This window comes from Podarcis melisellensis, assembly GCF_964234715.1.
Source record: "Podarcis melisellensis genome assembly, chromosome: 5".
NCBI classification, from domain to species: domain Eukaryota; kingdom Metazoa; phylum Chordata; class Lepidosauria; order Squamata; family Lacertidae; genus Podarcis; species Podarcis melisellensis.
In genome coordinates, this window is record NC_138537.1 from 28,014,061 (window position 1) to 28,041,339 (window position 27,279).

Here is a 27,279-nt window from a genome sequence, read left to right on the forward strand (position 1 = left end):
GTTATATCCAGGCCTAAAAACTCACAGTTCAACTCTCCATTCACATTGCAAACGCTAGGCTTATTTCTATATTTATCTTCCTAACAAACCTTGCCTAGAGAGTTTGGACAGAACATTATTAAAACTTACGGGATGATGAGGTCGTAAATGGAAAGTATGAGGCGATACTACAGCTACAGCAAAGAAACGAAGAAATATAAAGCTGCTCACTGCAGAATATTGTACATGAGGGTCATCTGCAGAAAAAAACCATGAAATGTAAGATGTATTACAAGTTGGTAGGAAATGAAGACAATGAAAAACTTTAGCAGGATAATGTCATTAGAAAAAGAAGTACTGTTCTTTGGCAGAATAAAGAACTAGCAAGTAGGATGAAATGAAAGTGTGGTTATGATGCAAGATGCTTTTGCCATTTGTTATAGGGAACAAATAAGAACTGTAACACATCTGGTTGTACCTAAACTATGATTTAGTCATGTACACAAACCTTGAGCTTGTGAGCTCCATCTCCCCTCCTCCAGCACTACTGCAGAGAGGAAACTGGAAGCGTTTGCTTCTGTTTTCAGTTAACCATGGCTTATTATTGTGTCTGAACTAAAAACTATACCAATTCTTCTTTATGTTTTATGGAAACAAGCCAGAAATTGAGGTTGGCTTGTTTACTTAAACCATAGTTAAGACTTTGGTTTGCTTCATAACTGTGCTGGAGAAAAGGGAATGGGGAGCTCATAAAAGCAAGGCCCATTAATGTAAACCAATCAGTCCCAGCCAGTATGACCAATGGTAAGAGACATTTACAGTTAGGAGTTCAACTTATTCTGGAGGGAACAGGTTCCCCATCCCTTATGTAAACTATCATTTATCATTATGTACAACTGAAGCTACTATTTATATTTTATATCAGATAAACTACACATTCTAATAGTTTTCAGAGAACACATATTTTACTCTTTACCAAGAAGGCTATTTCCCCTTTTTTATGTTGGGGGAGATGTTGTATAGTATATGTATGTTCAATATAGAATACGTATAACAACGTACTATTCAACTTGCTATTCAAAGCTTCACACATTTTAACCAATAAGTAACACTAACAGAAGCATGGCTGTATTTCAAAATGTTGTCTAATGCAACATTTTAAAACACGTTCTGTGTTTGTATTTTTCTCTTATACTGTATGTCTCTTATCTTGTGCTCTTTTCATACTGGTATAACAAGCATGCAGTTCTGCTGATGCCAAATAGTATACATATGCTCCGTACACAGCCTACAGAAAGCAGATCATGTTTACAATAAACATTTTTAAAGTCTATTGAAAATGTAAAGTTGCAAATTTAGTCATTTCAGTTTCCTTATGAATGCTACTGGACAACTCTTTGAGAACACTTCCATGGACTTCAAAAGGTCTTACATAAGTTTCTAATTAAAAAAAATACACTTACTAGAAAATCTTTCAGCAGCCAAGCGCCTCAGAGAACAGAACACATCACACATTAATTTAGGGCAACTTATACTTGACTGTACAACTGTACTGAATACTTTGTCAACATAGAAGCGCAGATTTTCCTAGAAGGCAAACAAATTATTTCAGAAATCCATACTGTTTTATTCTATTGTCAAAGAAAAATCTAATACAAAATTTTACACACATGTTCTCCATTCTAGCACAACAATGGCAATCTTTTGGGAACAGCGGCAAATGTAAATCATATACTTTAAAGGTCAATAAAACACACTGGCATATGTACAGGTTATTCACATATTATGTGAGGGTTACGTTCTGGAGATATAGAGTGTAAAGCCAAAATAGAGTATAGTCAAAACAACCCTGTGGAAACTTGGAAATGCCCCATTAAAAGCACAGCACACGTTCTCCAAGGCCACTCTTACTCTCTCCCCTCCCATGCTCTCTCTCCCAAGGCAACTTGTACTCTCCCTCTGCATGATCTGCAAGGTGAGTGCAATGACAGGTGGGATTGCCTATCCCCCCCCCCCCGCCAGATGCCCACCCCTTTTGATTTATTTTTTTCGGCCAAGCACATAAAGTTCAAATTATGCATGTAAAACACACATAAGTTGTGAGTTACCTGCATACATAGTTACACAACAGAAAAGTGCACTGACATTTTCTACTTTCATTGCTGCCAATGGTACAAGCTAGCCAAAAGACAATCCATATATCACTACCAATGCTTACTGTTAATAATTAGAAACAGCATTTTTATGGTACAAAGTGGCTTACAAATTCTATCTTTATTGCAGCTCACTAATACTTTTATTTGAACAAAGAGTAACCTGATACTTAATAGCAACAACTCTCAAGGCTACCATAATGGGTCCAGGTTTTGATCCCAACAATGTAAGGTGCATGTTCAGTATTATGAACTGAATTATGAACTAATTTACAGTAGTACTTATTTATACTGAGGTCTACATAATGGAAGTTACCGTATACAGAGAACATTGGTAAATGGAAGCCAACACAAGTGGAAGAATCACACTCAGATTCTAAGCAATTTTGCTTGATGTTGAAATTTAGCATGGCTAACATTTATCACTCCAAAAATTGATTATACACTAGCTCAGGGGTGGGGAACCTTTTGCAGCCCAAGGCTGTATTCTGGCAACCTTCTAGGTCCCATATGCCAGTGGTAGGAGACGCTGGAGGCAAAAATGGACAAATCAATTAATGTAAATTTTAACTTTATACAGTAGGCTGGTTTACACACCTCTGTCCTCCATTAAGAAAAGCAAGAGGCATTATCAGAGTTCAATAACACACTCCAGCCAGGCAAAAACACTCAAAGAGAGCACAAAGCAGGGCCAATAGGGGTGTAGCCGAGAAGAGTCCAGAGGTTGAGACAGAGAGGCTTAGAGTGCTGCCTCAGACCCAGGCCTGAGGTTCCCCACCTCTGCACTAGGTCCTTGAATATAAGCTGAACAAAATCATTTAAACACACCTGGTGTATTTCAACATTATCAGCTTCTTTCAGTTTCAAAGGATCAATTTCGCAAGGTTTGGGATTATCACATATCTGAAAACAAGAGTAAAATTTTAGTCAGTTATATCAGGACTGGGCATTATTCAGGTCTGTTCTCCTTTACTGAACCAGAGATAAGAAGAGGGGCAAAACCCATCAATGTTCTCCAGACAGTGGCGTAGCGTGGGGGGGTGCAGGGGGGGGGGCGGCTGCACCAGGCGCAACATCTGGGGGTTAGGGGGCGCAAATCCACGGGTTAGGGGGCGCAAATTACTTGCCTTGCCCCGGGTGCTGACAACCCACGCTACGCCACTGTCTCCAGAAGCTGCCTGTAGGCATACTGCAAACTTTTGAAAAAAAGATGGCCACTGCATGTTTATATTTCTAGTGGCTGCACTCACACCTGCATCCTCAAGGAGGAAGGTACCTTGATTTCCCTCCTTTTCTTTTCTTCCAATCTTCCTTAATATGCTGAAAAGGTGCACCCACAGTAGCAATCTAGTAAAGTTAATAAGTGTTTTATCACCCCCCTCCCCTCATGATCCTGGAGACTGGATTTCAGGCTAGCCCCGATGAAGAAGTTTTATGTATATAAATATTTAAGAACAGACACCAGCTGTTTCCTTCGTGCAACTGACTTATATGAATAGGATCAGAACTACATAGGCACAGGTGCACGTACACATACATGGATGATACTGAAGAGATCACTTCCAGTACATTTAGGTATTAGTTGTCTTAGGCAACTGTATTCATTTAGCAGTAGTATTCTTACTGTTGAGAAACACGTCTGCATACTATATGCATTTAAGGGACACAGCATGCAGATTACAATCATATGGAAAGCCACCACACTTGTCTGGAAGCTGTAGAGATTTCCCATAATATGTGTAGTGAAACCCTTCTACACTTTACAAGAGTCACGATAACCCGCCATGCAGATGCTTCGCGGCAAGCAGGAACTGTATTATGTGGTCCTTAGTAATAAAGTACAGTTTTGTTGTGGTGCTCACTGGCTGATATCTAAGAAACAACTCTGCACTGAGTCACTGGTTAATAAAGCTGGAAGCAGTGCCAAAAAATAGTCTTTAACCAACCAGCTTTGTAAACTTTAATGCATAATGTTACAGTACCTCATCAAGAATTGGTTTTAATGTAACTTTCAGGTAGTGCTTTCCCACTATTTTCATCATTTCATCTAGGCATCGAGTAGCTAAAGAATTCCCTCTGAAGATTGTATTTGCTTCCCTGCAAAGCAATATGAATCATTAAGAATTCAAGATGGAAGGAATATATAAATCATAACCTAAGTTTTCTGTGAAAAGTTTCTAGCAATCTAACTCATATACAGATGGTATTCAGAAACCAGAGTTTAAAACACCTGCAATATCTGTGATATATTTAGCTAACTAAGATTAAATAGGTGTCTATGTCTACTGGAAGCCGAACTAGTTATAAACTTTAAGTCATCCTTATAGAGCTGTAAAGAAAAATCTGCCCTAAGCAGACACCTATCCTATTCACAACTGACAGAAATCAAGACTAGGAAAGATATCTTCAATGATTAAAGCTAACAACTTTTTAAATGTAGAAGACACAAACCTATCATCCTAGGTACCTCTTTTTCAACCAGTTTGGTAGTATTGGTAGTGAACTGTCAATTAAACATCCCTAAACCTATCTTCAAAAACACATCTGAAAATGTCAATTCCTTTACACAAGTATATTCCTATTTGACAAATGGACGAACTGTCCTTCTGGTTCTATCTACAAGTAGAACGTTGTGCTGTATCATTAGATATTTATTCAGAGTCAAAGCAGAGATAGCAATATAGCCAACTAATAATGAAGGATCAGCAAGTTATCCACAGTAATGGGATCACACAGACACACACCTAAGTTTAGTCTGCCACCTGAGATCCACTATAAGAGGTCCACAAACTATGGCTAACCTTAGTAACCAGTAAAATTCACTGTGTTCACCCTGAGACCAGGAGAGGGGTGACATATTATTTTTGAGGCCATACTGATCTTCAGAGAAGTCTCCCAAGTGCTCCATACTGATAGGGCAGTGAGGGGGAACAGTGTCTGGCAGACACTCCCTGCCCTTCCTCAGGTTCAGGAGATCAATGGACCTTGCCAGAATTTTAGTTCAGTTTAGTTCTACTATAGTTCTTATTTAAGTTTACTTATTTATTTCATAAAATTTATACTGCTTGATTACAGGATATAGAAAACCTCAAAGTGGTTTACAAAATTTCTTGGGATATTGGGGATCGATGTATAGTAGAGGCAGGTTCATTTGTGGATCCCTGTCAAGCATGCATATTGCATTACCATCAAGCAACTTGTTTGATACCTTTTGCTAAGGTAGTTTGAAGCAGCAAATTTTACAAGTTTTACACGCTTACTGTTATTACAATTTATACCTGCCCTTCACCCAAGGTCCCAGGAGCAGGTTACAACAATTAAAACACAACATTTAAAACCGTTTAAAACATCTTAAAATTACAGAAATATGCACTTGTCATGGACACCAATACTGGGAGGAGGGAGAAAAGAGGGAAAATGAAATACTTACTGGGTATCCGTCAATTCTAACTCTGCCACTGCAGTGATAAATTGTACTAGTTTATGATGATGTATCAACAACCTTACAAGAGGCAAAATGGCATCATATTTATCTCGACATACTTCAGCCAAAATGTAAGCAGAAGAAGCAGAGATAGGCTATAAAAAGGGGAAAATATAACTGAAATAAGTACCAGTTGTACCAAACCGAAAGACAACAGAACCACCAGAATTTTAATCAATTCCAAAATGTAGACGTATAATGTTCTAAATTCGCCCTGGATTATGCATGGCTAGAACATTTTCTTTGAACTGCAATTCTCAAGCCAGCCACATCAAGTAGCTTTTGAAATGCCACCTTTTCATGACATACGGAGTGGCTTTTTAAAAAATAGTTAAATACTCTCATGGTTGTACAGTGTACCTCTACAAGAGCGTTTAACTATTTTTAAAAAGTAACAGTGTTACCTCTATAACTACACATACTAATATAAGTAAAAGAATTATAAATACTTATATGTAACAGTATTATTTTTCATATATATATATATATCTATATCTGTCTGTCTGTCTGTCTATCCATCTGTAATTATTATTATGACTGCAGGGACAAATCTGGGTATCCTTTTAAAGCCATGCAAGGTAGAATTGTGATACCGGCCAAGAGGCAAATATGATATGGTATAACTTGCTCTTAAATGGTTAAACAGTCCCCAAAGCAGGTTACCTCAACTTCTGATGACTTTAGCAGCAGGTTTCTGAGGGAAGCATAGTACTGTGATGGAAGCACATAGTCTTCAGCATAACATATATTCAGTCTAAGTGATCCATGATCATCTGTTTTGGACGACTTATTTCCATTGTCTCTTGGCTGTAGAAGGTACCTTAAAAAAGAAAATCCAAGTGACAGAGATTCATTTTGCATTTTATTTATAGTTCACCAAGTAAAGTTAGGTCTAGAATAAAGAAGCAGCAATAAACTTGCCCTTTCCTTCTTTCTTTTTATTTTAGCTAACTTAAATTTGATTATTAAGATAAATTTTTGACTTTTTAAATTAATATTGAAGTACACCAAGCATTTACTTGCATCAACTATTATTTTAAGCGTTACCACTTTTAGATGTGGAGTTTGTGCTTGATGTAAGCAAGTCAAGAAATAAATGTATTAATATATTTGAAATATATATGTTTAACTGGCATTTATTTACTTGCATGTTTTTTAAACAGCCTGCCATCAAAAGTGTGTGCAGAAAAAGGAAATATATAACAAAAAAACAATATTCAGATTATCACAATACTAGCAATGGATAAGGGAAAAAAGTTACAGATAGGTAGCCGTGTTGGTCTGCCATAGTCAAAACAAAAAAAATTCCTTCCAGTAGCACCTTAAAGACCAACTAAGTTAGTTCTTGGTATGAGCTTTCGTGTGCATGCACACTTCTTCAGATATCTATTGTATCTGAAGAAGTGTGCATGCACACGAAAGCTCATACCAAGAACTAACTTAGTTGGTCTTTAAGGTGCTACTGGAAGGATTTTTTTTTGTAAGGAAAAAAAGATAAGGGATAAAGGAGGTGGTCTCTCAGGTAAACTGTTCCCAAGCTTGTACAGGGGCTTCTATACCAATAGTGAAATTTAAATTTGGCCTAGGAGAATGCTGTGAGGCAGTGCAATGCCTAGAAGAATAAAGTACAATTCTGCAGGAAACAACAGTAGCACAACTGTTTGTTTCCAGTTACAAACACTTTCATACAGTCATACAGATAACAAACCTATCCTTATGTTTTAACTATGTCACAAGCTGCCTTTTGCCTAGTTTTCTTACCATGCTTGGAAGGAATCACTTCCTAACACCTTGACAGGAATCTTGATTTCTCCTAGGAAAAGGTCTTGTACCAAGTTACCATTGTTCCATAAATCAATCCTGAAAGTTAAATAATAGTTAACCATTTTTTGTCATAATCATTTTTCATATAACTGTAAGAGTCATTATCATCACATAGAGAACCACACCAATTCAGCATGCACACAAACAAGTTTAAAACCTCACACGCAATAGTTTAAGTTAGACAAAAAGTGTCCTATTTCTATAAAAGGCAACCATGTCAGCATATTGGTTAAAAGTGTGGCTTTATCAATAAGATAAAAGCAATATTGGATGAACTGAGGCACTAAAAAAAAAGAAAAGAGTGACATTTCCATTTTCTTCTCAAGCATTTGCAGTTTTGTTTGCATTTATTAATATTCCTATTTTTTGCTCTTTCTGACTAAACTGTAACACTTCAATGACACATGCACTGGTTTTTATTTTTTAGTTCAAGCTCTTACAACCTAAAAAGCTGTAAGACTCCCAAAGGCATGCACTCTATGTGGGTTGTTGAGTCTTACCTCACTGACATTTCTGTTAAGACAGCACATATATTAAGAAGAAAAGAAATAAAATCCATTGTGTTGTGGCATGATTGATGTTCCCTTGCCTCCCTAAATGAGTTGCCTATTGTGATTTTCACTCAGATGTTCCAAATTACCCTACCTATATAGTTCAAGCAAGTTAAGAAATAAACTATTCCTATCCTCAGCTTTTCAGATGATAATTTTTTCTCCTTGGGTTTCAAGTGGAGTCAAGATGAAGACAGGGACTCGGGTGTTTCCACTCCCTTCCTGCTCCCCTCCCAACCAGGGGAAAGCACTGAGCTAAGAGATAACTTTTTCCCATAGCAAAGAGAGCAGGGGAGCCCAATGCCAGCTACAGGATACAAAGAAATAAGACTTGTTTTAGTTAAGTAATACTGAATATACCACATTTGCTATATAAAACAGGTAGTCAGATGTTCTGCTAAATTAACTGTTCAAGTTATGAAAGTAATTATCATGAGCTCTCTAAGTCTTTAGACTTACACCCACCCTGCCTCCAGCCAAAGTTGGATATTATTTATCTGGACAGCTTTCTGTAGTCCTTGAGTACTGTTTTTATCTCCATCATAAAAACCATTGACAGTTTTGTATAAAAATGAATAATCGGTTTTAATATACTAAGGAATATACCTGACTTCCAGCTTCTCAATATCTTCTTCTTCCACCTGAAACTGTGATTTTTTGGTGTAACTACTGGACCTTGTTACCTGCAAGTAAAACTCATGTAAGTAAGTTATTTCTCCTTTTGCATTTTGAAGTCTACCAATACCACACATTTACTACAAAAAGAATCAAAGTTACTCTAATATATCCCAAAACTGAGTGAGGAAACTCTTAATATATTTAGAGGGTTATAATTGTAATTGCCCTTATCTACAATTTGGATCTGGCGAAATAAGGCACCAAGGATTAAACTAAAGGTCGAGAAGGTAGTAAAGGATCACATCCTTCCATCAGCTACCATATAAATTACCATCAGCAATACTGTTTTGAAGGCTGCCCAGTCTTGATGCCTAAGGGTGTTTACTTTGCACTCAAAGGTCAGAGAACTCTTTCTCCCCTTGCCCAGAATTCTAAATGGCAGAATAACTGCACAGACATCAAACTGAAGAAGCATGAAAGCAGAAAAGCAAAGGGTTACATTGTATGTTGTCATAGTTACCATTTTTCAACAGGATGAGAATAGCTAGTTCTCAAAACTGATCCACTAGAAATGCTAAGGCTGGAGAGTTCCTGAATCTTCAAGTGATTCAGGTCCCCATAATCTGGAATGCATACCACTTTCACCTTCCTCTGTCACCGGGTAAGAAATAAATCAAAATTTCCTTTGTAGTTCTACATAATTTATGGGCTGTATCCAACTACCGTATTTTTCGCTCTATAAGACGCACCGGACCACAAGACGCACCTAGCTTTTGGAGGAGAAAAACAAGAAAAAAAATATTCTGAATCTCAGAAGCCAGAACAGCAAGAGGGATTGCTGCACAGTGAAAGCAACAATCCCTCTTGCTGTTCTGGCTTCTGGGATAGCTGCGCAGCCTGCATTCGCTCCATAAGACGCACACACATTTCCCCTTACTTTTTAGGAGGGAAAAAGTGAGTCTTATAGAGCAAAAAATACGTTAAGTAGACCCGCTAAAATTAATGGACCTAAGTTAGTCATATTCATTCATTTCAATGAGTCCAGGGCTAACACTGGATACAACCTTATATTTGTGCTGACATGCTGAGGATTTAAAATATGGGTGGAATGATCACTGCCTCCTCCACCCACCAAAACCCAGCTCTAGCAATATGTGGTGCATACAACAGTAGATAACTTGCAGGCATTAGCTCTGAAGAAAGGGGGGCTTGTTGTGGAGCTAGTGCCTCCACTCAAACAGAAGCTTTGAAGGTGAAAGAAAGCTAACCCCTTCCTTTTCCTCCCAAACAACCCATGTCTGTTCGTCACAAACTGATCTTCTAACCGAACTGTTTTGGCTTTGGGGACGGAGGGCCCAAATTGCTGGTTAGCAGCTGGGATTTGAGAACTGATGGGAAGGAAGAGGGGAGAAAACTCTGTTCCATGCTAATCTTCTCTGTATCATTCCAATTTTAGTATATGTGCTGCCAAAGAGAGCATGGAGAAAACTCTGTTCCATCTTCCTTTTCTCCTCCTCTCCCCCAGCAATTTCCAGGCTCCTCCCATATGAAGAAATGTCAAGTGTGGTAGACGAAAATTACAGACATGCATACCACAGCTGACCATGTGAGCAAGAGGAATGTTATAAGCCATTCCTGGATATTTTACAAGCTGCATATTATTTCATAAACACAATAGTGGCAATATTGTACAGTTATCAGTCAAGTATAATTCACAACCACAGCAACAAAGATTTTCTGCTTTCTATTCTGCAGAAGGATTAAGCTGATGACCTTAAAGGCAGAAGACTTACCATGATTTGTGGATACTTTCAGAACTGAATATCAGAATTAAATTTTAACACTATAAACTAGATTTAATCTATAGTTCAACATTCACATAACTAAACTATTTTTAAAAAACAAATCAATTGTTTTGAATATGTAGCTTTGCAACACTTGCTGCTAAATCAGATTTGGCAGGTGATCAGATTTTTTTTAACCTTGTAAAATGTGCTTCACTAAGTTACAACCATTAACAGAAGCATTCCGGGGAAAGTCAAACCACAGAGTTAGGCTGTGAAGAAGCCTTCCATTCAAGCCACTGATATGTAAAGCAAAGATGGCATTTCTAGCCACATACAGCAGAAATCATAATGGAGAACATCTATGAACAAATACTGTGCCCAAGATTTTTGAAGCAAAAAACTGATCAGCGATTGGGAAGAAATGAAGCTTTATTACAAAAAGATGAATAAAGCAGCTCATATTTTGAGCAGCATGAGCTCATAGCAGGAAAATTCAAACCATCCTTTGAGCTACACATATTTGAAATAGCCTCAAAAATGGCTACCTAAGATTTGTGCAAAACTTACAGTCCACATATTTGCCTCCAAACTCCTGAAGCTTACTGTTCAATCCCACTGTTCTTGACTTCCTAGCAATTTTCTTCTGGTCTACATTGAATGCTCTTACTAAACTCAGACCAATCCAAAGATCTCTGCCTGTGTCCTTCATAGCCTGCTACCTTTTATACAACTAACTTTTCTTCCTTGAAATCCTCCACTACAGATTTTCTCTGATTGATCATTATCTGTCAAATCACATGTTCAATATTTCCACTGGGAAATGCCTCCTCAGTTCCTCCTTTCTTTTGGGTGGAGTGGGTAAGGCTTCAGCATGATGCTCTTGGTCCCCAGCAGTTCCTCCTTCTTAAAAGACCTCAAACTTCATGGTTTTCAATACCACCTATATGCTGTTGACATCCAGCTTTACTTCTATGTCTCCCACCCTGTCTAATCCATCTTTGCCTACTTATTCAATATATGCATTTGGAGATTCTCTATCACTTTCTCAAACTCAATATGTCTAAGACTAGACTATACAGTGGTGCCCTGCAAGACGAATGCCTCGCAAGACGAAAAACCCGCTAGACGAAAGGGTTTTCCGTTTTTCGATGCGCTTCGCAAGACGAATTTCCCTATGGGCTTGCTTCGCAAGACGAAAACGTCTTGCGAGTCTTGCGATTTTTTTCGCTTTCCCCCCTCTTTTTCTAAGCTGCTAAGCCGCTAATAGCCTTTTAGCCACTAAGCCGCTAATCCTTTAATAGCCGCTAAGCCGCTAATAGCGCTAATCCGCTAATAGGGTTGCTTCGCAAGATGGAAAAACCGCTAGACGAAGAGACTCGCGGAACGGATTATTTTCGTCTTGCGAGGCACCATTGTATATCTTTTCTTCCAAGCTTCCCCCTCCTCTATCATTCTCCTTATCTGCTAACATTATTAAAATTCATTAGCCCAATCTGTACTTCCTGCTAAGCAATGCAAATGTGCCAGAGAGGAGATTGCAGCCACTTTTCTACTCCCCAGCTGCTCTGCTCCTGCATGCTGTTAAGCTATAGTTTGATGAAGTCAAACCTGGGCTAGTTTCACACACCCTGACAATCTGCACAGCACAGGACAAACCTAGCTTACGCAGCTCAGGGTTAGTCTGGAAAGAGCTATTCCCAGAGTCTATGCATTTGCACCAAGCCATAGTATGGCTTAGTGAAGCCTTTCTCAACCTGTGGGTCCCCAGATGTTGTTGAGCTACAACTCCCATCACCCCTAGCTAGCAAGGCCAGAGCTCAGGAATGATGGGAGTTGTAGTCCAACAACATCTGGGGACCTACAGGTTGAGAACCGCAGGCTTAGTGGTATGTGCAAACAAGACTATGTTAGCCAAGAATAGTTCTGATTTATGTTTTCATTCTCTATTATTTTGTTTTGTTTAAAATCTGACCCTTTGACTAAAACTCTACCTATCTCTCTGGTGACCTCCCATATTAAGTCAGCTAACAAAGGAGACGATAGCATAAATGCACAGACAACACACCAAAAGCTTATTTTGATAGATTACTTACCTCAAAATAAAATGTTTCATTAAATTGTGGATTGCTTGTTTTCTTCTTTACTTTTGTCTTCTTTTGGTCATTCCTATTCCAATATGGTACAGTTTTACCATACAGAACTTAAAAACATACAGTTATAAAAACACTGTATTGATATGAATGAACATGCAGTTAAACTATGTTTATGAAAAGCCTATCTTCAAACAGGAAAGGCATTCTTTGTAAACTGGATGCATTACTGATAACTTGAATTTGTGTAGCCCTACTGAAGTCAATATGAGTGTTACACATAGGTGTACATACATGTGGGAGGAGTATATATTCCAAATAAATAAGGAACATATGTAACTAGTATCAGATAATATGCCTGCCATTTCTGAAAGATCTGGTCACGGAGTGGTGGCCATTTCTGGTGAAGAGGGTAGGTCTGTCCTGAGAAATTTGTACTGCAGGTCTACCTTACTGTTGCTTCTCTGTCGGTAGACCAGCTGTCTATCTACAGGTGGACCTGGCACCCAGACAATGTCTTTCCACACACTGCTGATATCCTCAGTTATTTTCCCAGAACAGACTTGGGGGAGGGGACACCCTGGGAGAAAAGTCCTAGTGCACAAATGAAAGTCCTTTGGCAAACATAACTACTTTGTCAAAAGTTGTCAAGAAATTGATTAAATTTTCCACAATTGTGTTAATAACATTAAGCTTCTCTACATTAATCAACTGAAAATTGGAGCAATAATTCATTTCCTTTTCAACATCACTAAATTTGTGTAGGTCTAATTTTCCTATTTTATTTAAGACAGTGTGAATGTATGTTAAAAGTATTACCTTGAAGGACCCACAACAGACACTGTAGCATAAGGATCACAATTTTGTCCATTAATAAGAGGAAGTCCATGACATTCCTTCAAGCTAGAATTTTAAAAATGCAAATTAATTCAGTTGCAGTTTCAAGTCTAATGGATAAAGACACACTGACCATGTATGACCACTACTGCCTGGTCATGAATTTCTCTTTTAATAAGGTGCTCAAGAAGATACTGTTGGTTCAGCTTCAGGCACTCTTGGGAGATACTGATTATCTAGACTCTGGGTTAAGGCTTAGTTTTGGGACTGAATTGGCCTTGATCACTCTTGTGGCTACCTTCATTAAAACAAGGAAAAAGGGAGTGGGATCCTGTTATTTCTTCTGCAGAATTCAACTGCATGTTTAAACTTTAGTCAATTTAGTCCACATTGGAGGTCTAGGTACTCTCCAGGAAACCATCTATTTGTCTAAGATCAGTCGTTTCCTCACCACTTTTATACTAAGTTAACCATGCTAATTAATTCTTGGATTCTACAAGAGGTGTTGCCTCCTTCCTGTGTGTGACCTGTGAATACAGAAGAGAATGTCTGAAATCTTGTGAAACCAGCTGTGACTGCTCAGCACTTCACAAAGCTTAATTACATTGTCTCTTTGAATGGTCATCTCCTAATGTTTGTGGAAGCCTTTCCTCTGGCAAGCTAGCCAACAGCGTTTTGGCTCACATCCAAAGCATGTTTGGTCCCTTCCTCTTCCAGTTAAACTGGTTTTGTCTATTAAAAGGCAGACTGTGGAGATGGTATACTAGAGAAAAGAGAACTTTTGGGGGTTAGAATGTGCCTTGTCTTTTATTCTACATTAGCAGCCTAGTGTTTCTGACTGCTCCTAGAACAAGACTAGTGAAAGTCAGAAATTGGCTCAGAAACCTTGATATTAACAACTGCCAGAACAAAACTTGGAATATACAGTAGCACATGAGTAAAACTGATTAGTTATAACTATCATGGGGGAAATGGTGTGTCAAAGAAAAAGTTATTTATTAGCCACTGTAATTTGGGGGGTGTTGTTGAAAGGTAATCATCAAATTTTTTTATTTGAGAAAGTTAGTGGTGGAACAGTTGTATTTCCTTTTCCCTTCATTACCATGTCAGCTTTCAATTGTACTATTAAAGATATATCTATATATCTATATCCGTCACTGTATGAAATGGCCCTTGGAAGTCCCACAACGTGCAAGCCAACATCCTTGCAGACCTGCTGTAAACCTTGGAACGTTCATCTTCCACTGATGTAAGCAGTAGAGGGAGAAGTCAGACAACATTGGTATCTTCATCTTGAATGCATCTTTGTGCAAGTTCTTGTCCCTATCACAGGCAGAGGCGCACCAGTGCATGTGCAGTGAGGAAAGACAGTGGCAGAAAAGATGGACCATCTTGTTTGTGCCTCAGCTGTGAAGTCCATTCACATCTTATGGGACACATTGCCAACTTTCTTTCCCATTACTCCTTTGTATAACTTGAGACACACCAATGCTAACCAAAAGTGTATAAAAAACACCACTGAATACATTACTGCAAGCATTCAGCAACACTACAGAACCAAAAAGGTCTACAAGAGTCTCTTCTACATGTCCAGTACTTGGTGGTGATTTTACCTTCAGCAGGAAGGCAGGCAGTTCATTTTATGCTGAAGTGGAATCTTTGAAAACACATTTGTTCAACTTGAATTGGCTAAGTTTGCTGTACTTAAACCTTTAAGCTTCTATTTTTTAATTGTGTTTTCATGTGTTTTATAATACTGAAAGCTGACTTGAATTACCCTGTTAATGTTCATTAGCAAGCAAAACAAGAATAAGAATTGATAAATGTTCTTACTGTACTACTAGCTGCTGGCAGACTGATCCATTATCTGTAATCAACTCATTCAGTTTTAATTCGAGGTGAACTTTTCCCTGTCAATTAAAAAAAGAAGAAGTTTCAGTTGCAAGAGCCTGTGTGTTGAATTTATAAAATAACCTAGCACCTGCTTAATAAGAGCAAGACAAGAGCTGACAGGCTCTTTAGCATCACTAGCATGAAATATGTGATTGACTGAATAAGCTGTATGTGAGTAGGTGTCAGACAAGTATTAGACACTGTATTTTATATTTTTAATGCAGAAAATTGTTTTCAACTTAGAATACTAATTTGGTATTACTTGTAAATAATTTTTCCTCCTCAGTCTTTCCATTATAAGATAATTACATTACATAAATTTTAAGAGTTATGATTCCTTGTATATGAGAGCACTTGTTTTTTTAAAAAATTGAAATTTATCACTATTTTAAAGTGAAGAGTTTTTATAAAATCTTCGAGGACCACCTGATCATCTACATCATGTGAGGGGAATCTTTCACCCTCCAGATGTTGCTGAACTACAGCACCCATCAGTCCCTGCAAGCATGGTCAATGACCACTGATAATGGGAGTTGCAGTTCAGCAATACCTGAAGGGCCAAAGTTCCCCACACCTGTTCTACATTTTGTAGAGATCCAAATCTTAATCACTTAAGAATAGCTTCAGGTAAAGAAGACTAGGCAATGATGCAATATTCATAATATCACCTTTAAAAAGGGCATGTGTGTGTGCGCGTAGATACACAAAGACAGTCCACCTTGAAAATGAACTGCTAGTAGTATTTTGTGCCTATATGAACACACCCTAAACAAGGTAGGCTTGTTATTTTGGAAGCAATAAAAAAGTCACTGACAGAACACTTCCGGACTCAGACATTGAGCACCTCTATAATTAACTGCTATTAGTGTACTAAAGATTCTTTCTAAAGTGCTTAGGTATTCAACCTGTGAAGGCTATCAAGTGACAGTTGTCTGAAGCAGTTCCCCTGAAAGCAAAACACAATGAATGACAAGCATAATACATAGGGGAATCTTCCTGGCAACAATAAAATGACACACAATCCAGTCAAAATTAAGCACATGCTTAACTTTGTCAAGTCAACATGCCATGTAAAGGCCTAGCTTGGTGGGTCATGCTTTTTTCTACCAAACTGGGTTGATACTCAAGCTTAAATATATATATAGCTGCTTCACTGCCCATGTTTACAGTTGTACTGACACAGGAGTAATACGCCAGACAACATGTATTCTGTGGGGCCACTGCATAATTAAATGATTTGGTGCAAGCAAATTTTTACTCTTTTTAAAAAGAAAGGTTCAGGGAAAAGAATAAACGTGTATGGTGAAGGTCCAGAAAAAAGCAAAATAATGAATACATTTTCTGGATTAGTATCAGTACTATCCCAGATTCATATTGTATACAGTTACTATACCATTTTTCCGAACAAACCTCCATGACTCCTCTATCAATCTAATTATCACCAAAATGTTGCTTTAGATGTTGCAATGCACATATAGACTGAGGCAAACCCTAGCATGTCTCAGGAATGGTGAGCAATGTCTATTATTAGAGGTTAATCTAGCAGGGACATTTCCTCCAGCATGACACCTATGTCACAATGCCATGTAGTTTGCTTTGCCTGTAACCAAGCCCAAAATATTTACTTGGAAATTCCAACATTCAGCTGCACATTTGCCATTGTTATCATACACATTACTGCATGATTCACATATACCTAAACTATTTTCAGGACAACTAAAACTGCTGTTTAATCAAGAAGCAGCTGTCTTATTTCATAAGAGCTGTATACGCTATTTCTAAAACAATTAAGCTGGAATTAGAGCACCTCCAATATACCACAGATAAAGAGAAAGAAATATACACAGATACATTACCATGCACTGGAAAACAATCAGCACTTGCAAAAGAGAATTCTAAACTGTTTCATCATTGATAAGTTAGAACTTTCTTTTTCAACTGCACTATGAAAAGGGATTGAAATGTGTGCCCACCCCCAAGATGTGAAGGAAAAGAAAAAAATAAGAAACAGTGGTTCCCCGCCCCCCAAAAAAATCATTTCCCCCCCTGAGCCTTCGCATCTTCACCCCTCCTGCTGACTGTAAAGTACCCTTCTCTGGGAAGAGTACAGAAAAATAGAAATGATTTGCAGCAAGACGAAGTGTAACTGAGGGATCGACACAGGACATAGCCAAGCCTATTACCCCCACTCAACTTTGGTGCCTACAGTTAGTGAATCACACCATTCCAGGGAATAGAAGGCACACACAGGCTTCCTATATAACTTCCCTCTCCACTCTAACCACAGAAGAGATTCAGAATGTCTTACAATATGGAGCATTTTTAAACTATACATACATTTGCTGTAGTTTGAAAAATGTTATAGGCTATTTTTGTAAAATATATTTCATTCACATTCAGAACTTTTGAAGTGCCCTAAGAAAAGGAAAATGAAATCTAAACTGAAATATTTTAAACTGGCACACAAGATATACATGTCCAGTTTTCAATTGTCCCATGCTAGTTTTTAAGACTGATTTTTGTGAACACATTGCAGACAGGCCCTTTTTCTGATGGACTAGGAACAATACAGCACAAAAACTGCATTCATTTCATGCAGCATGGGGAATCTTAAGTAAAATTACAAATAAACATGGGGGTGGGGAAGAAAGACTTTCTTTGACACAACACAACATTAACTTTTACATTTATTCAATTTTACCTGAACCTCTGAATTAGAATCAACAGGCTGAAGCATAAACCATGTTTCCTTGCCAGAGTATTTGCTCAAATCTTCTTTTTTGATAGCTACTTTGCCTAAAAGGAGGAAAATAAAATTACCTATTTGACAGTACATGTTATTCAGTGTTGGGTAGAAATGCTATTTTTAATTTTAGCATCTAACATAGCTCTAGAGAAGATTTTAAAATAATCATCATACAGTGTGTCCTCAGCAAAGCAGTCCAGTAGTAGCAGGTGTTGGGGATGGGAGTATTTATTGGCACTGTTTGAAACTAAATGAAAAACGTTTTAAAATAAAACGCCTCACTGTGGGGCCTGTAGGTCAACTGGGAACACATGTTGTGGCAAGATTGATGGCTACTGGGTGGGCACTGGTCTGCTCAATCATTTAGAGAGAAAACTACCAGAGACACTATGTAATACAGTGGAACCTCAGTTTTCGAACGTCTCGGCTTCCATTTTCAAACATGCCTCAGAAGTCGAACGGTCTTCCTTAATGGATTACGTTTGACAACCGAGGTTCCACTGTACAGTAAAGTGTTGAATTACAATTAATGGTGGCATAAAGCAAGTGTAAGACCCCTGATTTTCACTAATTCTCTTATCCAATGTACAACTTCTCCCAAGGGTTGGAGGTGTCCTCCAGAATAAAGGATATGATGCAGCAGATTGCATTAGTTAGATCAGTGAAAACTGGATGCCCTACTTTATGGGAACATATTTGCCTAATGCCATCGTTGGATACAATCCATAACAATAAATGCATACATTTGAAAATAACAGGATACCTGTCTACAGTTTTACCTTTAATAAAACAAACCCACCACTGAAGATTAAGAGGCATATCAAACTAAATCAAACTAAGTAGATCCACTGAAATGAGTTGACATGACAAACCAATTTCAGTGGGTCTGCACAGATTATGATTTAGGTGGCTACCATCCTAACTTCAATTTATAGCTTAGTCAACAGAAAATGAGATGCTTAATCTCAGTATTGTGGGTTCAAGCCCCATGTTGGGCAAAAGATTTCTGCACTGCAGGGGGTTGGCCTAGATGACCCTTGTGGTCCCTTTCAACCCAGCAATTCTATGATTCTATACTTACCTATACGCAGATCCCTCTGTAAAACACTCTTCTCATAAATATAAAATGATAAACACTGGAATGTCCTTGGTATTTCAAAGTAGAACTCTTCTCCAAAAAATGGGCTGGGGAAAGAAATCAAACAGATTCTTAGCAAAGTAACTGAGTATTTTACAATGTTTCAACACCTTTATAACTTGCTCTAGAATCCTATTTTATGTAACTTTTATAACTGGGTTCTCCTCTTGAATATAAGCCTCTTACAATAAATTAGCGTATTGGTCCAAATATAAGCTGCACCTGAATATAAGCCGCACCTTTAAAATGGGGGGTGAGGGAGAAAAAAAGAAAAAATTCCTGAATATAAGCTGCTCCATTCCTCACTGCTCCTGGCTGCATACTTGGCGGGAGAAGCCACGCTGCACTGCCCCTTTCCACTTCCTCTCTTTCGTTTCCCGGCCTTGGGGGAAAGGATGGGGGACTATGTGCAGGGTGGGCGCCATTCTGGTGCACTCCTGGTACTGTTTGCCCCACACTCCTGGCTGCACACTGCAAGGTCACGAATATAAGCCGCACTTTAACTTTTCACGGTAGGAATTAGGGGGGAAAGTGAGGCTTATATTCAGGCCAATACGGTAGTTATTTCTCCCAAAATGCTAAACAGTGCAAAACATTTTCAAGAGCCATGTTTATACACCCACACAAACAACTCACATAATAAAATACAATTAGATATTAAAATATATGACAAGTTTACACAAGGGAAGGGGGTTATTGGTTTGCTTTTCTTTTTATTACAGATTTTGTGTGGTTTTTTATCTTGTATTTTTATGTTGTGAATCGCCCTGAGATCTACGAATTAAGGGCGGCATACAAACTTAATACATGCTACTACTACTACTAGTAGTAATAATAATAATAATAGGTAGGCTCGCCTAAACACATAAGTTTTCAGGAGCTGATAAAAAAACCCCGGAAACACTGGGCAGAAGTGGCCAAAAATGATATGGTAATAGTGCCTGGATGAGAGTCTATGGCACTGATTTATTTTGGTTTGTTGTCAAGTCTCTCTGATCAGAATGCAATGGAAGCGCAAGATACAAATTTTCAAGTAAATAAATGAATTGATAAATAAATGGTGAAATGTCTTTAGGAAGTCAATAGGTACTAACATGTTATGTAAACCTAAGAAATCAAAAGGCTTTGTTTTCTATTATTTATATTCACACCAACCACATTATCTGATGGAATTTTCTTGTTTACCTTATTCAGTTTGTGGATCATTTAAAAAAAAATTTGTTTCCTTACAAATTTACGGCCAATGCATTCAAAATGTAAGGCTAAGTTCTGCTTTAACTTTGGCTTCAGGGCCCAGAGTGTACAATAATGCTGAAACTAAGCAGAGGTTGTCCTGGCCAGTCCCTTGGAGGAAAACTACCACAAGCCTCACAGAAGAACAGGGTCTAAGTTTAATAAAACTCTGATTCTAGGTTTTTGAATAAAGGACCATTTATGTGAGTGCAATTCTCCTTCCACAGAGCAAAAATTTAGGTCCAAGCCTAAATCTTTAACACACATCACCACTTAGATACTTAATTCTTAACACCTTCAAAAAGATTTATTTTTTCCCCTACACAAATAAATTGCTATTTGATGCCCAAAGAATAATGATCGTATGCTTGCAAAAAAAACAACAACAAACCTGTTCTAGAAGTACAAAAAGATAATAAGCTATCTTGTTTTCAGATCAGCAAGTGTTTCATTGTTGTTTTTACTCAAGAAAAAAAACCAAAAGATAATGTAATTATTTTGTCACTTAGTCATGCTAAACTTCATTGTGATTGGAGCCTGACTAGAGGACAAGAAAGTTAAATTCAGTAGCTCCTCCTGTGTGCAATGTTTGCTTGTAAGCACTCTCTCTGGAAGTGGCTTCTGCCAAACAGATGTGTAGAAAAAGTTAGCACTGGAAGGACAATTAAGTAGGTGTGCCAGGCGGACCTCTCTGAGAACATTCCATTAATGGGGCACCACTTCTGGGATTCCCATCCCTCTGGGAGTTGGTTTGGTTCAGGAAGATCAATTGAAGTTCTTAAGACAGGTACACACATATAGGCAGATAACTCTTCTAGTACCCCAGTCATAATCAATGAAGGGCTTTTAGAGAAAACCAGCATGCTGAACTGAGCTCAGAAACTGAACGGTAACCATTTTGCAATGGGTATAGCACAACATATATAGGGACATATATATGTATTTTAGCTCAAATTTTATCTTTTGTATCAGGTTATTTAGAGAGCCTACACAAAATATATTCAATATATCTCCAGTTCACAGAAGGAATTACAATAAAAGTAGGAGAAGATTGTCAAAATCAATGTCAGTGCTGTTCACAAAATTTTCTGAAGATAAACCCTTCCATGCATGAAGGTGGTAACACTAGAATGAATTAATTCATAAAACCTTCCACAGGGGAAAAATGTGCATGCAGGAGTAACACATACTACTAAGTTGTCTAGTTACATTTATCCATGGGGTCATTTCAAGAAGTTATCATGTAAACACCACTGGTTGTCACAATAGGCCTGACTATTGTTATTCATATTTTTTCCCATACTGCTAAAGAACTGAAAAGTTTTGAAAGCTTAGTCTAGTTTGGAGCAGTGTTCCAAGTCCTTGTTCAGATGAGAAACTAAACAAAGTAACATTAAGAAAACAGGCCTTAGAAAAAAGCTTTGGACTGGCGTGTTCCCCCACTCTCCGGTATGATCACAGAGGAGTTCATTGAAATAGACCAACTTCCAACTATACATTATTTGCCTGTTTCAGCTAGCAGTAATTAAGATTAGCCATAGTTTGTGTGGAACATTGCTAGCCACAGTTAATCCAAAACAGAAAAAGGAACTTTGTCCCCTTGGAGCCATGGCAGAAGAGAGAGCTTGTGAGCTTGAGGGGCACCAGGTCTCATTCTTCTAACACTAAGGCATGGTTCAGCATTACATCTGAACACAGTCAGTCTTTCACAGCATTATTAATGTTTAATTTATTAAGCTGTTTCTGCAACCCATACATTAAAAAAAAATCAGAAACTAAGCCAAAATGGACAAGCAATGGGGGGAGGGGAATAAGATTACAGACCAGCTGATTTTTTTTTACATGTTAAGGAACTGGTTAATATTCCATTTTAATCAAAGATATATTCTCATCCTAGCTAAGCCCGCCATTGTGATAAAACTCTTACCTTAAACATTTCTCTACTACCTGAGTGCGAAAAACCTCTTCTTGATCCAAATTGATTGTACAAAAGCAGTCTCTCATCTTGTTTTGTCCAGAGTATGGCACTAAGTTTTTGGCTTGACCTAGTGACAAGATTAAATTAGTTTTAAACAAACATGGAGAAAATAATTATAAGGTTGTCTATAGCCAAAGTATGGAGTTGTAATTCAGAATGGAAAGCAACAAAATATTACACACTCTGTAATGCATCCTTGTCTGAATTAAGTGACCAAAAGAAGAACAAAAGAAGAAAAGGAAGTTTGGGTATTAAAAACGGAAATTGAATACAATATTTCATCATAGCCAGGACCTTGGCTTTGTCATTTAAAAGGCAGAAGCCACTTCCCCTAGAATAGCATCACCTGATAAGAACAGGGTCACTACTGGCTTAAAAGTGAAGGCTTTATTAACATCACTTCCTGCAACACTTGCACTTTCCTTCGAATTCCATCTGGGTAACCGGTTAAGCATGACATGGCTGGTTAATGATTGCAACTGAAAGCAATATGGCCACAAGTCATAACACAAACAGAGTCTAGTATTTTTTCAACAAACAAATTTTTGTATTTAGTAGTCCATTATAAAGTTATTATGTTTACCCTGGAAAAAAAATATTTGAACTATATCAAGTGAACAACCAGACTTGAGTTACTATCACATTGGGAAATCATAGTACTTGCTACCAAAATATTAACACAATGTAACTTCCTCCCTGCTCCAAGCAAAATACACAATACTTAGAATAAAGTTAGTCTAGTTAGTTTAAGACAGTTTGCCCGGAGAATGTTCTAATTTCCTTATAAAATAAAACAAAGTATCATTTTGAAAGCAGTCAGGAATATCAATTTTCCTTAAAGATAAATTACATCTATCACTACTCTTAATGGTGCTTCTAAGGATATCATTCTGTTTAAACAACAGAGCTGTCCAAACTCAAACATACATTTTAAAGCAGGGATGGGGAAAATGAGGCCCACCAAATTAGGTTCACTGGCCATAATAGGAGCCAACTCCTAGGGGCCTGAGGTCCCATCAACCCCCCAATAAAATATTTGCCCAACCAAGTTGATGGGCATCACCATTCAAATTGTGTGTCTTATTATTGATTATAAATTAATAGGCCCCCCCCCTATTAATTTATTCAAGTTGAGACCTCTGCTGACCATACTCCTCACCCCATTTTGGAGCCTTATTTCTACAGCAGCATTTTGCAAAATAAAGTACATTTAGGTAAGTACACTTATGAAATCTCAACACCAGTGTGTTAGTACTTTATGGCACTGACCTTTGTCTGCAAATTTCCTACCAGTTCCAAGCAATCAGCTTTTCCAAGTGACTACTCCTTCATTGTTAAAGCCCTAGAACTAACATAGAATTGGCCTAAACACAAAGGTTTGCTGATTTCCATTTACTAAGTGATTTCAAGGATTAGTATGGCACAGTAAACCATTTTATATTACTGGTTTTTCAACCTGGAAAAGCCTAGTTTATCCAGCATTTTCAATGAAATAACCAGTAATGGTGGACAAACTTCCTTTGCAAAGTGCAGCTGCAGCAGAGTACTGAGTGTATTTGAGATCATACTCTCAATTCAAGTTGGGCAACAGGGAAACCTAACAGATTTGATGACTGTCTTACATAAACTGGGTGCAACCTCTAGAGCAGGAATGGGAAACACCTGACTCTCCAGATACTGTGAACTGAGCTTCCATCATCCCTAAATATTGGCTAAGCTGGCTGGGGCTGAATAGAGTCCAGGAACATCTGAAGGGCCACAGGTTTTATTCCTTTTTTATTTACTTATTAAACTTGTACTGTATAACGCCCTTTATCTGAAGATCACAGGGCATTCACAACATAAGAGTACAAAATGAAAACACAAAACACAAAAATCAATAACCTCCCTCCCACAAACACATTTAAAAGGCCACAGAATGATGATCAGCCAAAGTTTTTGTCCAGCACCGCCTCAAGGTAAGTAATAAAGGTGCCAGGCAAATCTCCCTGAGGAAAGCATTCCACAAGCAGGAAGCCATCGCAGAAAAGGCTTCTCGTGTTGCCACCCTCTGTTCCTCTCATGGAGGAGGCACTCAAGTGAAGCCCTCAGATGATGACTGCAGTGTCCAGATTGGTTCATATGGGGAGAGGTAGTCCCCATTCCTACTATAAAACAAGCCCTGAATTCCTCTGCAACGCACTGGAATCCTTTGGAAAACAAGCTAACATAGAGAGAGCTCCCTGAAGGAACGAGGATGAAAACCATCATTTTACATAAAATTATTAATTGTAACTGTTCAAAGCTATCTCTAGCCCTCAAGACACTATATAGCACATACTATCAATACACGTAAGGGAGAGGAGGCAGACAGAGTCCAAGATTTAAAATGCAATATGCTATGGATACAAAGTGTGAAAATCAGCATGGCCTAGAGATCACATAACCTACATGTGTGCAAGCCTCCCTTGATATGCAATATATTCCACTTGTACACTGATGCAGCTGGCATGCTTCCTCTGCTGTTCCAAATTGCGGTCAGCCAAGTGTGCTAGTTACTCTTGCCTGTAGTACACACAGCAATTTGGCAGTTGGAAGAAGACATTTTGGCAGTTGGAGGAAACTGCTTCATTAGCACAAGAAAGCCTTTTTGCACCTCCACACTAGTTGCTAGTCTAAGATCAGCATAAACGCTCAAGTGTTGTGTTCTGGGGTGAGAAAAGAAGCACACATGCAGGTATGTACCTGCATTTCCTAGTTATGAAGTATATCATGTGGATCAGGCCCTTCTTTTCTTTGTTAAATTTTTGAAACACATCACTATCACTTTTAATTGCTGTAGATACTACCGGTACTTTCCATGGTCAAACAAATTCCCATGGGGAACACTGCTAGTTTTCTCTTAAAAGAAGATGGGTATTTTAGCATATATGTGTTATATAAATTAACAAATAATGATGGTAATAATAGGCTTAATCATTTAAGTCAAAGCTAATTTGTCATAGCAAACAGCTGTTAAAGTACAGAAGGTATTGGCAGATAAAATTAGCTACACATTTTCAGCCAGGGGCTTCCTATCTTAGCTTAGCCACACAGCCCCATCCTATGGATATGCCACTGCATTCAACTGCCACTGAGATCAGTAGGATTTACTCTCAATTTAAGTGTTCATAAGATTGCACATTACACAAGCTAATCTCTCTCAACTTCAGCCATTTCCATCCCAAATTTTCGGATAAAACTGATGTATTATACAGAGATGTTGTAAGAATTCAGATAATATGTGTTAAGTGCTTTGATCAATTAGTAAAAGCACTTATAAAACACTAAATATAACCACATCAGGTAACAAAAGATAAAATTAAAAAGTAAGTTTAAGGCACTAGGATGTCAGGTATGCTTGTGGCCAGCTGCCCATTATAGATGCCTTGATAAACCAATGTACTATAGATGCCTGAAATGTCTGTGTCGTATTTCCAAATACCTACTTCACAAGTATGAACTGCAATGCTTCCATCTGTTTATCAAAATAAGCATGCAGAATGAAATGCAACAATGGCATTAAAATGTGCTTTGTAGCATTCATGTAATTATTACCCCTTGCTTCAATTGCCAAACAATAAATCAGTCAACCAGAGCTTTAACTGATTAATCAAGTGTGTGAAGCTCCATCTATTTTAGATTATTTTGCTTCTGCTGCATTACTGCAATAGGAAATGAGAAAGAAGTATTAAAAGATGGCAGTTCCCTTTAATGACAGGTAATGATATTTATTTATTTATTTATTTATTTATAAATAAGTTCCTTCAATATTTGTAAAGATGACAGAGATTTTAGTAAGATGCAAATGTAAGGTAAAGGTAGAGGGACCCCTAAACATTAGGTCCAGTCACGGATTACTCTGGGGTTGCGGCGCTTATCTTGCTTTATTGGCCAAGTGAGCCGGTGTACAGCTTCCGGGTCATGTGGCCATCATGACTAAGCCGCTTCTGGTGAACCAGAGCAGTGCACGGAAACGCAGCTTACCTTCCCGCTGAAGCGATTCCTATTTATCTACTTGAACTTTGGCGTGCTTTCGAACTGCTAGGTTGGCAGGAGCAGGGACCGAGCAATGGGAGCTCACTCCATTGTGGGGATTCGAACCACCAACCTTCTGATTGGCAAGCCCTAGGCTCTGTGGTTTAGACCACAGCGCCCCCCACGTCTCTTAAGATGCAAATGTACTAAACTTTAATTAGATTCATCAATTTAAAATTTCTAAGACAACTGTTCCAAAGGGTGATAATATACTAGCTTAATAAATGGGTTTTTTTTATTAAAAAAACATAAAACAAAATCAAGTAGCATATGCTATTTTTAACACATGGAATCTTTCAAAATATAAGTTTTCACAGAAAATATTTTTTCTACAAAAAATTATGGGTCGTTAATCTGAGAGTTGATTTGATGCTGAATATGCACATTTAACCTCATAAGAACGCTTCTCTCGTCAATGCTGTTCTACTGAAACATTATGAAATCTAGTTCCGCATCAAAATGGAAGCTAAGCATGCTTGCAAGTCATTCTCTACAAGACTGAATAAAGGCGTGAGAAAGGAAGTGGGTTACGTTTGACTTACATGAATGTACTTCGATCCCTCCCACCATCGGAAAACCACTACATCCTGTTTGTCCTAGCTGCCCTAAAATCTACGTCAGCCCCATAACATTATCATTTTCTTGCCCCTTATAATTTATCAGAAGGTTTTCTGCCTTCAAGTTTAAAATTTTCTTTGCCACATTTGGTCTGGCTAACATGGATCCTATTACCCCACAATCCCATTAAGGTATCCAAAAGAGTTCTAAGCGACTACTTCAAAACATCCTGTACAAGCTTCCCCCTACATCACATTTCACAAGAATCCCATGTGTTGCATTTTTCTGACAAGATGAAATACCTTTAAAAGATTGAATGCAGAGTGTAACTTCTAAGGATGTCACTTTTTTCAA

The 27,279-nt window shown here is 38.0% G+C and overlaps 1 protein-coding gene across 1 annotated transcript in view; it reads right to left on the reverse strand.

Moving 5' to 3' along the window:
* RASA2 (RAS p21 protein activator 2) overlaps positions 1-27,279 on the reverse strand; it is a 45,934-nt gene that overhangs the window by 16,507 nt on the left and 2,148 nt on the right. Inside the window, exons 2-15 of the mRNA XM_081910375.1 lie at positions 22,261-22,378; positions 19,044-19,147; positions 17,918-18,012; positions 15,157-15,233; positions 13,306-13,389; positions 12,490-12,562; positions 8,598-8,674; positions 7,378-7,476; positions 6,280-6,436; positions 5,563-5,711; positions 4,115-4,229; positions 2,961-3,035; positions 1,443-1,566; positions 130-236 (exon numbers count right to left, since the gene is read on the reverse strand). Coding sequence (XP_081766501.1) covers positions 130-236; positions 1,443-1,566; positions 2,961-3,035; positions 4,115-4,229; positions 5,563-5,711; positions 6,280-6,436; positions 7,378-7,476; positions 8,598-8,674; positions 12,490-12,562; positions 13,306-13,389; positions 15,157-15,233; positions 17,918-18,012; positions 19,044-19,147; positions 22,261-22,378 — 1,454 coding nt within the window. The remainder of the gene's footprint in view (positions 1-129; positions 237-1,442; positions 1,567-2,960; positions 3,036-4,114; positions 4,230-5,562; positions 5,712-6,279; positions 6,437-7,377; positions 7,477-8,597; positions 8,675-12,489; positions 12,563-13,305; positions 13,390-15,156; positions 15,234-17,917; positions 18,013-19,043; positions 19,148-22,260; positions 22,379-27,279) is intronic.